Source organism: Nothoprocta perdicaria, unplaced genomic scaffold (assembly GCF_003342845.1).
Source record: "Nothoprocta perdicaria isolate Ctin4 unplaced genomic scaffold, notPer1 scaffold_485, whole genome shotgun sequence".
Taxonomy (NCBI): domain Eukaryota; kingdom Metazoa; phylum Chordata; class Aves; order Tinamiformes; family Tinamidae; genus Nothoprocta; species Nothoprocta perdicaria.
The window spans coordinates 55,872-71,331 of NW_020455738.1; the positions used below are offsets into that span (position 1 = coordinate 55,872).

The following is a 15,460-nucleotide window of genomic DNA, read 5'->3' on the forward strand; positions in this document are numbered from 1 at the left end:
TTATGTGACAAGAATATGTAATTGCTGGGTTAGATGGGCATGACCTGTAAGTAGACATGGGGAGGAAGACCTGAGTTCATCCATGATTCACRGGAAAATCCAGATTCAGAAACATCTGCCTGTACTGCATTACACTATTTTGTTTTTTCTTGAACTACCACACTATCTAACGCATATTTTGGAAGAGTTACCAAAAGACCATGACCAAGTATTGAAATCAGGGCAGGAGAGCCCTCAAACCTCRGTTAATAGTCCAAATATTGGCTTCAACATTGTCATGAAAGGAAAGAGTTTGAATTTTAACCTGGAAGCAAGTGCACGGCCCATCTTCCTACAACCACAACTGACAGGCATCTCAGAAGGGCCTAAAGAGCTCCAGAAATCATTTAGCTGCTTCTGAAAATGGGAACTGAAAGCAATCTCACTTCWGGGAGGTCAGGCATGCCCAGATTTTTCTGATCCAGGATTTGGTATCACTGCCATATGTACTAAAATKACATCTTTTGCAGGAGAAAAACAAACCCTTCACAGGACATTGTGCAGTGAGGTTGAAAGTATGAGCAAGGAACTTCTTACAGCTAATGCTGAATCTCTCATTAAAACATCCAGTACCATTGAGCAATTCAGAGGGATTATTCCTGCCATGAGTATCATCCATATGAATTGCCATTAGTAATCTCTGGGATTTTTTTGTCATGCAGTCGAGTTTAACTCTTGGTCCATGTGACATCCCCACACAGCTTAAGGAACTGGTACTTCTGAATGACAAACATCTCTTCCACCTGATACTTCTTGTCCATGACCAGATCTCTTAATATCTTTGGTACTGGCGTCACTTCACGTGAAATAGGTGCACAAATACCTTCCAATCTCTTTCATAGAGACATAAAGGAATTAAAGTGTTATTAATATCCAATGGGACAATTATAACACTAAAAATACGAGGCATCAAAGGGAAAATGTCGGAAGCTGAATACAGYGGGTAGAAATGGGCTGGGATATGTAATTAGGTTACGCTTATTRCTAAGAGATGTCTCATGTCCTAGATAACCCTTTGAAAGAGTATAAAAGGTCTCTCTTCCCAGTTTTCTTCATTCTCTGCTCTGCACTCGCATACATTTGTTCCCGTTGCTGAAGAGGTAAGTCCATTTATTCTGTTTCTCCCTAGTGATGACCATTTGCTTTCAGGCAAACTTGAGTAGAGCCGGGCAATTATAGTTCGCTTCTTACCGCTGGGCATTGGTCAGACTTGAGAGCAAATCCCTGTAGGGAAGCTATTTTATTGATGCAAATTACAAGTGGGATATGTTCTTAATAGGAAGAGGATCAGATTCAATAAAATCTTGAATAAAGCCTTGAAGCTACAGAAACAGCCAGAGGATTTAACGGAGAAGACACTTCCACATTTTTGGAGGAGAGGGGATGGGGCAGTMTGAGTCTTGGTATGGGCAATGGATCTTGTGATCAAAACCAAATTTGGTCAAAAAGACGTTGAGTCTATGAAAGATCATGTTTTTAGTAGGATTCGTAGGTTATCTTCAGGTACCTGAGCAGCATTGGCATTGCCTTCTCCTTGGATTAACAAGAGCAGAGAGCTTCCTAGGAAACCCACAACAAGGGAGAGGATGCAATGGCWGTTTCCATGCGAGGGTGACASGTTGTCTCTTCCCAACAGCTCCATCAGGACTCGAGCAGGATGTGCTCTCGCGGGACCTGCCACGACTACGAGTCCTCCTGCCACGGCTCCCGCTCCTCGTGCCACGGCTCCCGCTCCTCCTGCCACGACTCCCACTCCTCCTGCCATTACACCATCCAGGTGCAGCCCGTGCAGAGGGCCAGCTGCGTGTCGCCGTGCTACCCCCAAGTGCAGCGCTATTGCCCTCCACCGCTGCAGTACTGCCCCCCGGTGCAGTACTGCCCCCAGTACTCCAAGAACATCTGCAAGCTGCCCTCCTCCTACCCCAAGTATTAACAACAGGATCCATTCCAGAGCCCACATCTTCCAGCTTCCATCTTCCTTGGATGCTCTTGGATGCTCTTGGTCCTCTGTTATCATCTTCATTTTGCATAAATGCTCACGCACCTCCTCTATGTTTTATCAAAATAGGAATTTGATGTATTTTAATTTATTTGGCATGCAAGTCCATGTTTAGATTCATCCTGTCAAAGTTCCTGAATGATTTCTGCTGGTGGCAGCTTACATGTGATGTTTCTTTGTCAACTTCCGAACATACATATAAGATAATAAAATCTGCTTTCCAAAAGCAGCGAAAGTTCATGATTTATTTGTTCATTGACTTATGAGTAGAAAATTGTCTCAGTTTCCGACTTATAAATCACCATTTCCTCATCTTTTATTTCTCAAACGTATCATTAAAAGAATCCTAAACTTTCAAAGTGAATGAAAGCAGATAAATCCAGATATACTTCTATATATTTGTGTATAGTGTATAGGGTGCTCGTGTATATCATTCTTACTCAAGAATTCACATTTTCAGTTCCCTCATTCAGTAGRGCCACATAGTTCATCTGCCACTTTAAGTCAAGACTAAAAGGCACTGAGTTGTCTAATAAATGCAAATAGGTGTCCCGAAGACTTTTCTAACCCTCCTTCTTTTAAYGATCTCCAAATTACTGTTTTCATTGAAAACTGTGTACACTTAAAAACAGATCCTCAATTGCTCTCCACTGTTTTGCAAATCAAAACTATCTTTATCTCTTCAGCTGTCAGCGATCTAGCTAGGACAGCTACTCTAGAGCAGGATGAGTTGCTTRCTTCTTCCAGTGACTCTTCCTCTCCATTGGTTTTAACAGCAGTTAGACCACAGACTTAAATTTAAACAAATGTCTTTTAATGTGTAAAACAAGATGAAAAGAATGCACCCTACAACGCATACAACTAACACAAGAGTCTGCACAGAAAATAACCCTTCAACAACCTAGAGGAAACATTACTACACTATTTAAAACTCACAGAGCTCTCTGAATGGTCACAGATCGAATTTTACTACACAAGGGCTCATTTTCAGACTKTGTTATTTTTTCCTGAAACTTGGCCTTGCAAAATCAAGAAGAACAACTAAAGAAACTCGGTGCAGATAAGCCCTGGAGGAGATGAAGACCATCTCTATACAAATASCTCCTGTTTTGAGAACTCAGCACGCAACTTTTGGGAATCCTCTAGTTTCATCACATCAGGACTGGCCTACAGAGCACTTCCAAAGAATTCCTGCAGCGCCAGCCTGAGTATAAACCATGAGAAAGAAACTACTATGCGTTGCATTATCCTAAAGTCAAGGTCTAGACCACTCTAAGAGAMGCTCCACAGTAAATAGTGAAATACTGCACTGAGAAAAATTATAAAACTGCTTAAGTAAGTCARGAGTGTAAAGCTAGTAGTGACCTAGTGATGACATTTTCCAAGACCAAATCATTTCTTCTTAGGATGTGAAATCATTTTCAAAAAAGAAAGTAAATAGAATAATATCTAGAATAACAAGGAAAAAAAGAAGTGCATGTTACAATTGGTAAACTCGCAAACTGAATAAAAAACCTTGCCCATAGGAACATCCTTCGCCAGATGCCATTTCCAGTGTTGAGACATTAAGTGTGCTAGAGGTAGTCAGCTAGATTCCCACCTCCCCAAGTACAGTCCATATGAGTTGTGGCTGCTAATTACAGTTCCTCATGTTATGAAAAAAAGACGTATTAATCAAAACGTGAGCCTGCCATGCAGGCAAATGGGCAGCGTGCAGGATAGGAGTCAACACTTTTGAACTGTAAGTTGATGTAATACTGGTTGCCCAACAACAAATCACTTAATAACTCTAGGGTTAGGTTTGTTCTTGAGATGTATGCATGCAACRACCTTCAAAATCTCCACATAAAGCAGATTAGGAAATCCAAAGGCTATTAACGTCTTATGGGAAAATACATAATTGCTTTTTCCTCGCTGTGTCAAGTAGGAAATGCTAAAAACTAGGCACGGGAGATAAACATTGGTGTGAGGATATAATTAATTGTCATTGTTACCAGGAAATGCGTAATTCCTTGGGCTACCCTTTGGAAGAGTATAAAAGTGCTCTGTTCCCTGTACCTCCTTCATTCGGCTTCACATCTCTCTTCTGTTGCTTGCTCCGACAAGGGGTAAGTTGGGTTATGGTGATCGGTACTGTGCTTAGCAGTGGGATATCCTCTTGGATATCCCTTGGATATCTTGGTTTGATCCTCTATTAGTCTTAGAATATTTGCAGTTCTTGGTATGCAAAGAGGTGCCTGTATATTTCAGCTGTGCAAAGGACTCTTGCGGTGTCCTTGTGCAGATAGGATGGCAGAGAAATGGGAATAGTTGAGGGACTGTCTTGGGATGCATCAAGGAATTAATTCCTAAACTATTTGGTGGTGAAGAGCAAGAGGGAGATCTCAGATGAATCAATGTAAAAATTTAAAAGTAAACTAGGCCTAACAAAGTAGTCAGCAGCAGCATCTTAACAAAATTCTTACCAGAATCAGACCATGCAAAACAGAAACAGCAGAGTATCTCACAAAAAAACAGACAGTGTCACTTTCAAGGTCATGATCTCCCATTTATATTACGAAGCAGAGCAAAATGAATTGCCCAGAATCCTACAGAGAAACAGCTGAGGAAACTGCAGATTGCAGYSGAGTTTCCATGCGAGGGTGACAGGTTGTCTCTTCCCAACAGCTCCGTCAGGACTCGAGCAGGATGTGCTCTCGCGGGACCTGCCACGACTACGAGTCCTCCTGCCACGGCTCCCGCTCCTCGTGCCACGGCTCCCGCTCCTCCTGCCACGACTCCCACTCCTCCTGCCATTACACCATCCAGGTGCAGCCCGTGCAGAGGGCCAGCTGCGTGTCGCCGTGCTACCCCCAAGTGCAGCGCTATTGCCCTCCACTGCTGCAGTACTGCCCCCCGGTGCAGTACTGCCCCCAGTACTCCAAGAACATCTGCAAGCTGCCCTCCTCCTACCCCAAGTATTAACAGGATGGGATCTGCTGCCAAGCCAGGAGCTGCGAGCTCCCTCTTCCCTCGGATGCTACGGCCACAAATCCTCTCGTTCTACTGAAACCCCTGGATGTCTGCAATGTACCTTGCCACTCTTTTGGATGAAGTGTTCCCCTAATCATCATTCAGGATGCCATTCTTTCTAATTTTCAGGATGCCATTCTTTCTAATTATTCAGAAAATGTCCTTTTTAATTATTCAGCATGTAATTGTTGTTAGGAATCTTTTATGTATGCACTTCTGCTTCAGCCTCAGTTGGGCGTGGGAAAAAAATAAAGCTTCCTATTCATGAGATTCATGCATCGTTAATCGATTTATTTATTCACTCTTCTCTTCAGATACCCTCTTTTCTCAGTTCTTTGGTCCAATTTCCTGTATTCCAATACTTGAAAACTCCATAGTACTTGGTAACCTAAAGCAACAACTCCTCCATGCATTGGGAAGTAAACAGACACAGTAGAGGGGAAAAGAAAAACAGAAAGAACTGAAAAAGCTTCAAGTCTGTATCCCAGTTTTGGCATATTCTAACCATATACTTCGGAATAGAGAAATGGGCTAGCCCAGAGAAGGTTCATCTAATATAAGACTGCACTAGCATAACACAAATAATAACTCCCAAACATGCCATTATGGATAGATCACAACAAAACAGCGTTGAACATAAACAAGCAAGTAATGACCTATGTATGACCAAAAATTACATTTCATCCTTGCAGACTAGGCTTTCCTTGCTTATTCCTGTAAAAAACAACTCAGTCAATGGGTGAACTCTTTGGAAAGCACATTTTTCATCTCTCAACCTGTATTTAAAAGATTCAGGAATGTTTTTGAGTAGGTGGAATCTGATGACACCCCAGTTTCTGAACTGAGGTGAGGAGGTGGAATGGTTTAGCAGGAGCATCAGTGAGCAGGTCCCCCACAAGGCAGTGAAGGAAAGGAAACGAGAACTGCCRTGGATGATGAGCACTGAGACAAGGCATACACTCATTTCACTGACTGGGCAGCTACAGCCTATTTCAGTTTTTGACCCACAACTGAGTCACAAAATGGCCCGAGGAACCCATGTAACCTTCTGAGCTGCACAAAACTCACCGCAAACAATTACAGCAGCTCTAGCCTCAAGAAAGGCTGTAGGACACCATTATTTYAGAGAGAAGGAAGAAGAGGTTCCTGTGAGCATTTAGTCTATTAGTCTAATGGGTAACATTTTCCAAAGTCACTGCTTTAAGGGCTTCATTTTTTATACTTCAAAGACCAAGTCAAATGGGATTATAAATCCCATAACTTTGCCATAGTGCCAGAGCCCAAATTTGCTCGAACTTCAGCTGAAATGCATCCTTTCTCTGAATCCATTGCGCTTCATACACCTCCACAGCTGAGGTCAGCTACAAGGAGTTAGGAAGAACCAAAGTGAAAGAGCAACCCAAGAACAGGAACRTTTAAATGCACAAACCACCAAGCAGAGCTCAGTGCTAGGCCTTTTTCTCTGATCTTAAGGATTAAGTGATCTTTGATATAAGTGGAGAAAGCTGCTAGGATCAGCAAGGACATCTGGCAAATTGAAAAGATGAAGAATTGGAAACATTTTGGTTTTGACCCTGTCGGGTAACTCAAGAGATCAAGCTAAGCTTCCCAGAATCACGCCATGCCCAGCTCTCGCAGGTGACAATCCCATTTCGTCTTSACGTTAAGCAACACGTAAATTAAAATCCTGAGCTGTCACTTGCCCAGATCAGCAGGACTTCTCCAGGAGTCAGCATTTCTGAGACATCAAGACACTTCTGTCCCTGATGCAATCCCAGTTGCCCACTGGCAAGCTAATTAACACCGCTGAGATTAGTGACAGTCACCAGGAAACGGGGAAGAAATACCTTCCCGAAACCTTATAGGGAATTCATTAGGAATTAATATGGGACAAAACGCCTCGTGTCAAAGCGGAAACACTAAAAATAGGATAGCGTGAGCACGTGCCATGTTGAGTGCGTAAATAATTAAATTGCCATTGCGAAGAGATGTCTCATATCCGAGATAAACTACTGGGACYATATAAAAGCCCTCTCAGCCCAGTCTTCCTCAGTTGCTCGTCTTCTCTTCCAGACGCTTCTCCCTGCAGCTGAAGAGGGTAAGACCAATTTTACCATTTCTGCTTATGATTAGGGAGAAGATCCTTCAATTAAAGATTTTATTGATGTAAATGGGGATTGAGAGGAAGCTTGTGGGGCCTATTGTGTTGGACCGCTGTGGCTAAGCTCAGTGCACCAAGAGCTGGAGCAACCCCTGATGCTTAGGCAGAAACAAGGGAGCATTTGGACCTCAGAAGGGTTGATCAGGAGAAAGAAACAGAGAAGGAGGTCCCTGGGGAGCTCCAGTGAAAAACTACRAGTAAAAAGTAAGAAGAAAATAGAGGGATCATTKCACCAGGAGGGTCTATTGTTCCCAACAGCTCCATCAGGACTCGAGCARGATGTGCTCTCGCGGGACCTGCCACGACTACGAGTCCTCCTGCCACGGCTCCCGCTCCTCGTGCCACGGCTCCCGCTCCTCCTGCCACGACTCCCACTCCTCCTGCCATTACACCATCCAGGTGCAGCCCGTGCAGAGGGCCAGCTGCGTGTCGCCGTGCTACCCCCAAGTGCAGCGCTATTGCCCTCCACTGCTGCAGTACTGCCCCCCGGTGCAGTACTGCCCCCAGTACTCCAAGAACATCTGCAAGCTGCCCTCCTCCTACCCCAAGTATTAACAACAGGATCCATCCCAGAGCCCACATCTGCTGACTGCCTCCTCGGATTCTTCTCCTGCTTCATCCTTGCCTATCTCTGCAAGCAAATGCTTTTAACACAGCCGGTGGGTCGCGTAGTGATCGGGTGATGTATCTCAATCATCCTTGAGTTCTTTGTGCTCTTGCTGCCAATGCCCAATGCAATGTTTGCTATTAGTGCTTTCCGTCTTGCTTTTCTTGTTCTGTTTCCAGCAAGACAATAAAAATTCTGCTTCAAGWCTACCACATAGTGCTGGGTGTGTTTAGTCACTGTTCACTGATACCTACTTGCCTGATGGCGTCTTGGGTGTGATTTCCCTTGTGTGCTTTAGTGAGTGATTCCAATAGCTAAAATTCATGGAAAGCTGTAGAAAGCTGATTTTTGAAACCCACTTGGATGCAGCCCTGTGCCACGTGCTGTAGGTAACCCTATGTGTGCAATGGGGTTGGACTAGATGACCTCTAGAGGTCCCTTCCAACCTTAAGCATTCCGTGATTCTATGAGAAGAAAGCAGCAGGAATTGCCCGCGGTGGCTGCCAACAGTACCAGGGCATCATCCATGTGCCAGGGGAACATGCCCAGGTGTGAAAGCAGAGTACGTGCACCGAGCTCAGCAGACGCGATGTGAGCTCAAGATATAGCCGGGGGCCTGGCTTGCGCGTTCATGCTTTTACTGCAGATAGGATCTTTGAAAGCCACTGCTATATTTGGAAACAAAACAAAGCAAATAGTGCAGGTTCTTTAACCTGAGCTGGAACGGCCTCAATTAAAAAGTTTTTGCAGTGTGTGATGAGAGAAAGTTCCCGAGTGTGATTCACCCATCCTGGGCAGGCGTGGGAATGGACTTCTGGAAGTCCCTAGTAAATAACCAGTCAGTAAATACCTAACAGGAATTGCTTATAAATAAGTTATGGGAAAAAATGTCATTATAGAAGAATGGCCTATTAAAGAGGAAAAGCTATAAACGACGTGCGGAGGATAATTAATTGCAGACCGACGTTTGTCTAGTTGCCATTACTAAGGGCTGGCTCATTTTTCATGCAGCCATTGGGAACACTGTTTTTCCCTGYTCACTCTTCACCTGTGAATTAGAGAGTGATGAGTCAGTAAGGCTTTCAGTTCATAGAAGTTTTGTCCTTTATGTTTGTTTGCTCCTTCACTTTCCTTTCCTGCACAAGGTCTAGAGCTCTCTGTTCTGTGAGTAATGCAGAGTATTTTGTTTCCTCTTCCTTTTTCGGTCCTACAAAATGCTCAGAGCTTTTGTCAGTCCTGGAAAGGTTTACCATCGGGACAGCAAGAATCAAAGCTTTTACCTCGTTAGAATCATTAAAAAATCAAAGACCATAAAATTTGTGAAGAGGAAGATTCCACATCCGTGTGCCCTAAATGGACAAAGGAACCTCAGCAATCCCAGCTCTGTGTTTAGCGACGTAATAGCGGATTTCCACCACCAGGATTAACCAGGAGCAACTCCCTGAAGTTTAATAACACAGAATTTGCATTAGCTCCTTCGTGGAAGGATTGCTCCACCTCCTACGTAATTCTCAAAGCCAAACAGCCCAGTAGCACTTTGGGCATCTTATGGAGGCTTCAAGAGCTCACCTACTCCATTCAGAATGTAACTGGGATCTTTTTCTGGACATGGCTGGGGCTGGGCTTTTCCTTCATAAACCTTCTCCTACAAACCTGGTCAGGAGTCTCTCTGGCCTGGGTTTCTCTCACATGACTTCAGTTGTTGTTGACTTGCAAATGCAGATCTGGTGACAGCAATGTATTTTTTTGGCTTAGCAGGTGACGGATGAAGTAATGCACCAGAGCTGTATGAAGTCACATTAAAAATTGCCTCATTTGGACTAACATCTCTTCCTCAGCACCTGCATGTTTCTAAAGTCCTTTCTCCATATGCTCCATGCTCAAATGTCCATTCCAGGCCATACTCTAGACTGGCATGATCCTCTCTTATTGCCAGCAGAGATGCCCGCATTCAACTGCTATAAATCTGTGCCTCTAATTAGATTTTAACATATGGCAGCAACCTAGTCTGACCAGATCATTAGCACAAAGCTAGACAAACTCAATAGGAAATTAAGCCTGTGTTTCAAGGACAGGAAAATTAACTTTAGAAAGAGCTTGCCCAGAGATATGATGAATTCTTGCATGTTATCTGGGAAGGTGGTCTGAATTCCCTTCAGACTCACAACACTAGAAGCTGCCCTCCATCCCTAAATGATCTCAGAAATGAAAAATTTAATGATATACGTCATGGTCCCGGGTCTTGTGAATTCCCTCTGACTAGAGAGGGACATTTTTTTAAAAAACACGTAGATTAATTTGAAGTTCTTAAGATGCTCAGCATATCATGTAAGGCCTTCGGGCTTGCATGTAAAATAAATACTGACATCATTAATGAATAATTGCAACATGATCATTAGCATCAGCACTAATGACTGCCAATAGGTGACTGAGAAGGGAGCAYAGAGTTGATTCCAAAAATGACGTCCGTAGGTGGGTCTTTCCTTGCTTGAGGGTATACTAGGACTTAAAGGAATGTAATTGGAATTTTGAAGATCAAAATGTGCTAAGCAGAAACATAAGAAAAGCATTGTGATTCGCTTTTATTTAAAAATGTCAGAAGGGAATTAAAAATCTGGACTCCAGTTTGACCCAAACTCTACTCCAATATTCCTCACAATTTTTTCAGCTAAAATTTCTCATACTAGCAAAGCAGAGTACATACATTTTCCAATGCCTGGAACAAGGAATGAGATGTCAAGAACTTTCTGTTCCGTATTTACTCTTCTGATGACCAGGACCCCAAAGAAGACACCAGACTTGGCCGCTTCTACATCCAAAACCAAATCACAGGTGATGGAGTGACAGGTGCCCAAAAGGCCTCCCCATGCCTCTGGAATCCATCACTTCTTAATGATAATTAGGATTTTTATGTTAATTTAGCACTCGCTGCCTCTGAACAAGCCACCTAGCATATCTSTCTAATGACATTACCATATGCAAAATAAGCAGAAACATACCTTTGAAGCAGTTCACARGAATTAACTTGACATTAAAAAACTGTAAAAAATTCACAGAACAAATTGCTAATAACACAAAATCGAGGGGGTGGTCAAAAATAATGAGGCAGATGAGGGCACGTTCAATGAATAAGTATAGGTTAGGTGGGTAAATGATGAAGTCAGAATTGCTATGGGGTATCTCATTTCCGACAGGCGAATTTTGAGCTAAATAAAAGGCCTCCCATCCTTTTGCTCCTCACTCAACTACACCGCTCCATTAGCACGGTAAGTTCACCTTCTGGCAACGTTCTCTGTTAACAAAGGTTCTAAGAGGGTTCTGGTCAAGCAACAAATCTGAAGATGGCTTTGTGTCTGATTTACAGTTCTGCCTGAGTCCAAGCTTTCCTAGCATACTGCTTGCTGCAAGACAGAGCCAAAGAGCTCAGGCTTTGGGAGTGAGGAGTAAAACGTTGGGGTTGGTAGTTCATGAAGGGTTATTCATAGATGTGCAAAGGAAAGCAGTTCGCAGAGTGGTTCAAAGAGTCTATGGRTTTATTGAGATGTCAGCTCAATAAATTTGCAAAGATGGAGTGTATCTGAGCATACTTGGTGTTTCAGGTCTCTGTTCCTCTGGTTCTGCCTGCGCTACAACCACCTAAAACATGTCCTCTTGCGGGTGTTGCTCCTCTGGAAAGACAGTGTGCTGCAGCCAGCCGTGCCAACAGTCCAGCTGCTGTGACCCATGCCAGAAGGCCAGCTGCTGTGTGAAGATGTGCCAGAAATCCACATGCTGTGACCCATGCCAGAAGGCCAGCTGCTGTGTGAAGGTGTGCCAGAAGTCCACCTGCTGTGACCCGTGCCAGAAGACCAGCTGTTGTGATCCATGCCAGCAGTCCACTTGCTGTGACCCATGCCAGCAGTCTAGCTGTTGTGACCCATGCCAGCAGTCTACTTGCTGTGACCCATGCCAGAAGCCCACTTGTTGTGACCCATGCCAGAAGCCCACTTGCTGTGACCCATGCCAGAAGCCCACTTGTTGTGACCCATGTCAGAAGCCTACTTGTTGTGACCCATGTCAGAAGCCTACTTGCTGTGACCCGTGCCAGCAATCCACCTGCTGTGACCCATGCCAGAAGCCCACTTGTTGTGATCCATGYCAGAAGCCCACTTGCTGTGACCCATGCCAGCAATCCACCTGCTGTGACCCATGCCAGAAGCCCACTTGCTGTGACCCATGCCAGCAGTCTACCTGCTGTGATCCATGCCAGAAGTCCACCTGCTGTGACCCATGCCAGCAGTCTACCTGCTGTGATCCATGCCAGAAGTCCACCTGCTGTGACCCATGCCAGCAGTCTATCTGCTGTGACCCATGCCAGAAGTCCACTTGTTCCGTCCCATGCCAGCAATCCACCTGCTGTGACCCATGCCAGCAGTCCACTTGCTGCATCCAGCCGTGCAAGAAGTCCACCTACTGCTGCACCCAGCGGTGCCTGCCCTGCAGCCGCTGCGGCTGCAGCCCCTGCTGCTGTGGATCCCTGTCTTGCTGCTCAACCCTGGTGAAGAAGCCAGTCGTAATGAGCTGCAGCCCAGTGTCTTATTGCTCTCCCTTGAGGAAGTACTGCGTACCCCTGCAGCAGTGCTGCTACTCCATCAGAAGGTGCTGAGGATCCTGCTTCAGGTCGGAAAAGCAGCTCGGGCAACTGCCATCTCTCGAGTGCAACAGGACCAGGCACTACCAGGAGATGACAACCTGCCACTGCTTTCTGGTTCACATCATGATGGAGCAAATACGCAGTGATTTTCTTCTTCTTCTGGAAATTAAGCTGTCTTCTTGCTCTCTGTTCTTTAGCCTTCTGTAGAGTACTTGAATATATTGCCCACTGTATAAGGCAAGGAAATCTTATATATGTCTTCCTGGTGTATGGGACATGGGATTCATTTGCTGTTAATTAAATCATTCTTCATTTTCTCTCTTGACTGGTAGACAATAAAACTTATTCTTAAGCAAATCCTAAACTACCTTGTCGTTCCTCTGCCCAGAATGAGTCCTCACTCTGGTGCTATTTGGTTTTGTGCCATCTTCTCATGATTGCACTCCCATATCATGTCAGAGCYTGCAGTAAACATAAAGATCTGCTCCACTTTCCATGGGCATATATTAGGCCATGTCTAAGGCACCAGAACAATGTGATACCCTTTTCACGTACTGACTCTCTACCTCAGAGACTCATCGTGATTTTGGCTATAAAACTGATCGTTTACGTTAAAGAAAATGTAGAGAACACATGGGCAATGAAGCATGCATAGTTCTTCACCTGAAAATGCACATAGAAACTCATCACTGATACTGGAAGTTGGAATTTCAATAGCTACTGAAAGAGGTTTTCACTACTCATTGAGCACCAGGTGCCATTTTCTTCCAGTGCTGTCTTCAGAAATAAAATCAAGGGAGCACTTTAAAATTATTTTATTTTTAATTAAAATTAATTATTTTTAATTAATCATTGTTATATCAGCAGAGCCTTTCGAGTCTTGMATGCAGCATTCCTGCATTACAACAACCAGAATGAAACCTTGGCACTAAAATACAACTTAAAAGCTCCATTCTTAAAATAGCACACCCATGAGTCAACGAGCCTCTCTACCTGGCACGGACTTCCTTTGCTATTAAAATTCAGGACACATTTGTGAATTGTAGGTCTAAGGAAAATGCCTCGAGCACTCCCTTGATTGTTTCCCTCTAACTAACCTTCGGAGCATACACAAAGTCTGGATTTAAATAATCTTCTCTACTAGGATTCTCATGAAAAGTTTATTCAGGTCTTTAAGAGTCTGATTAATAAGCGAATAAGTTTCACTAAACTGGCAGAAGTGTTCCCCATACCACACCGTAACAGAAATATCTCCTATTAAGCAGCTCRTGAATATGAACTTGTGCATGTGCAGAAAGAGCAGGGATCACAGCGTCCTTCCTTCAGAAAATATGGTCATTCCCAGATTTTCTTGACCCCTGTGGAAGCTGGCAAAGGCATAGCGTGTTGCAGAGCAGGAATTTGAACTTGTGCAAGGTGCTGTTTCTGACACCTTAAATCCCAGGGCTGCCACAGCTTCAGCATAAGACCCTGGTCACCRACAGTCTCGCAGGTTCATATGCATTTTTATGCGGACATGGTTTTCACCAAAATTCTGGCAATCAAACCTGATTAAAAAAAGAAATAAATGATTTATTTGATGGCCTGCATGTCTGAGGGGTTACACAAAGAGGATATTACCTGCTGCAGGCAGGTATCTGCCTACTATCATGTGACTGGAGCAAAGTTCCCCTGGGAAAATTCCAGGAGAGACACTCAATGCCATGGGAGACCATACTCACGTCCTGGGAAAAACTTCGTGTCCCAGCCACCGTGGGTCACCTGCCACCAGCCAGCCTCACAGTCAGGATCTGCTGATCATGATGGCACCTTTAATTGGCCCAAACAAATGCTGTTTATGTATCTTGAGAGTCTTCTCTTATATTGATGCCCTCCCTCATCAAATGAAAACTCCATCAACGCTGCCTCCTCCTTACAGAGACCAGGCCTAGCCCTGTCCATAGCCATGGATCCTTCCCTATCCCGACACGGAGAAAAGCTGAAATTTGTGTTCTGCTACTTCAAAAGCTGCTTGATAGAGACTCAGCCCATCCCTTGCATGGATGGACTGAAAGAAATGGAAGAATAAGAAGCACGGGTGATGAGAAAGCAACAATGTGGGATAGCCAAGCACAAGCCTAAGAAAGGAGAAATTATTCAGTCTTAACTCTGGCCACACACCTACCTCAGAGAGGCAGAAAAAGAGACTCTGCATTTGCCAATAGTTGCCACTTGTCCCCCAAAGTCCCATCCGCGTCAAGGGAGGGCACGTGAGCAGTGACATTCCCAAGTTCCAGTCATGGYTCTCCCGCTGCTCCCAGCCTCCCCGAGGCGAATAGTTAAGCATCCCAAGGTCATTCCTTAGGAAGCGGATACGAATACCTTAAAGCCTCCTCTAGTTCCCTGTAATGCAAATCCATTAGAAAATTTMCACCTGCACCTTATGTGCACAGCTAATTATGGTGCAGAACGGAGGTGGGGAGCAAATGGAAAGAGGCAAAGATTAAACACCGGAAGAGATGTCAAATGCATGGACTGGGTGATAAACGGTGAAGTCAGAATTGCTGAAGAATGTCTCATTTCCAGGAGGAAGGTTTCGAGGCGTATAAAAGGCTCCCCATCACAGTGCTCTCCATTCGCTCCACTTGCCTCCTCTCCTCTCCTCACTAGTCAACGGGGTAAGTCAGAGCTCGCTGCCTGCTTTTCCTTGTGCTTTCYGCTGCATTTCTGTGTGCTTTTTGCAGGAACCGGCCATGATTTCTTATAGCATCTGTCTTGAAACTGGTTTGGAAGCACTTTGATGGCTTCTTCCTAATGGAACCAGTGCTGGAGAATATGTCAAATGCGGTAGCGGGCGTTGCTGAAATGAACTCAGAAGTCAGGAAGGGGTTGACATGGGATCCAAGGCAGCGAGGCCATCCCAAGCCAGCTCAGGATATCCTGGGGGATAATCATGATTTAACCTGCATAAACTACTTCTCAGAAACTCCGTATCACAAGAACTCTCTGTGTCCCTTCCAGCTTTGCCTC

At 44.5% G+C, this 15,460-nt stretch overlaps 2 protein-coding genes across 2 annotated transcripts; both read left to right on the plus strand.

Moving 5' to 3' along the window:
• Nucleotides 1-1,696: 1,696 nt before the first annotated feature.
• LOC112954108 (putative small proline-rich protein 5) lies at nt 1,697-1,972 on the plus strand. Its single transcript, XM_026047251.1, has one exon. The coding sequence runs from the start codon at nt 1,697-1,699 to the stop codon at nt 1,970-1,972; it is 276 nt and encodes a 91-aa protein (XP_025903036.1).
• Nucleotides 1,973-11,461: 9,489 nt separating this feature from the next.
• On the plus strand, nt 11,462-12,463 carry LOC112954104 (keratin-associated protein 5-4-like). Its single transcript, XM_026047246.1, has one exon. The coding sequence runs from the start codon at nt 11,462-11,464 to the stop codon at nt 12,461-12,463; it is 1,002 nt and encodes a 333-aa protein (XP_025903031.1).
• Nucleotides 12,464-15,460: the final 2,997 nt, after the last annotated feature.

Excerpts from the sequence above, each read along its gene's own strand:
- LOC112954108 (XM_026047251.1), top strand. The coding sequence starts at position 1,697 with ATGTGCTCTCGCGGGACCTGCCACGACTACGAGTCCTCCTGCCACGGC.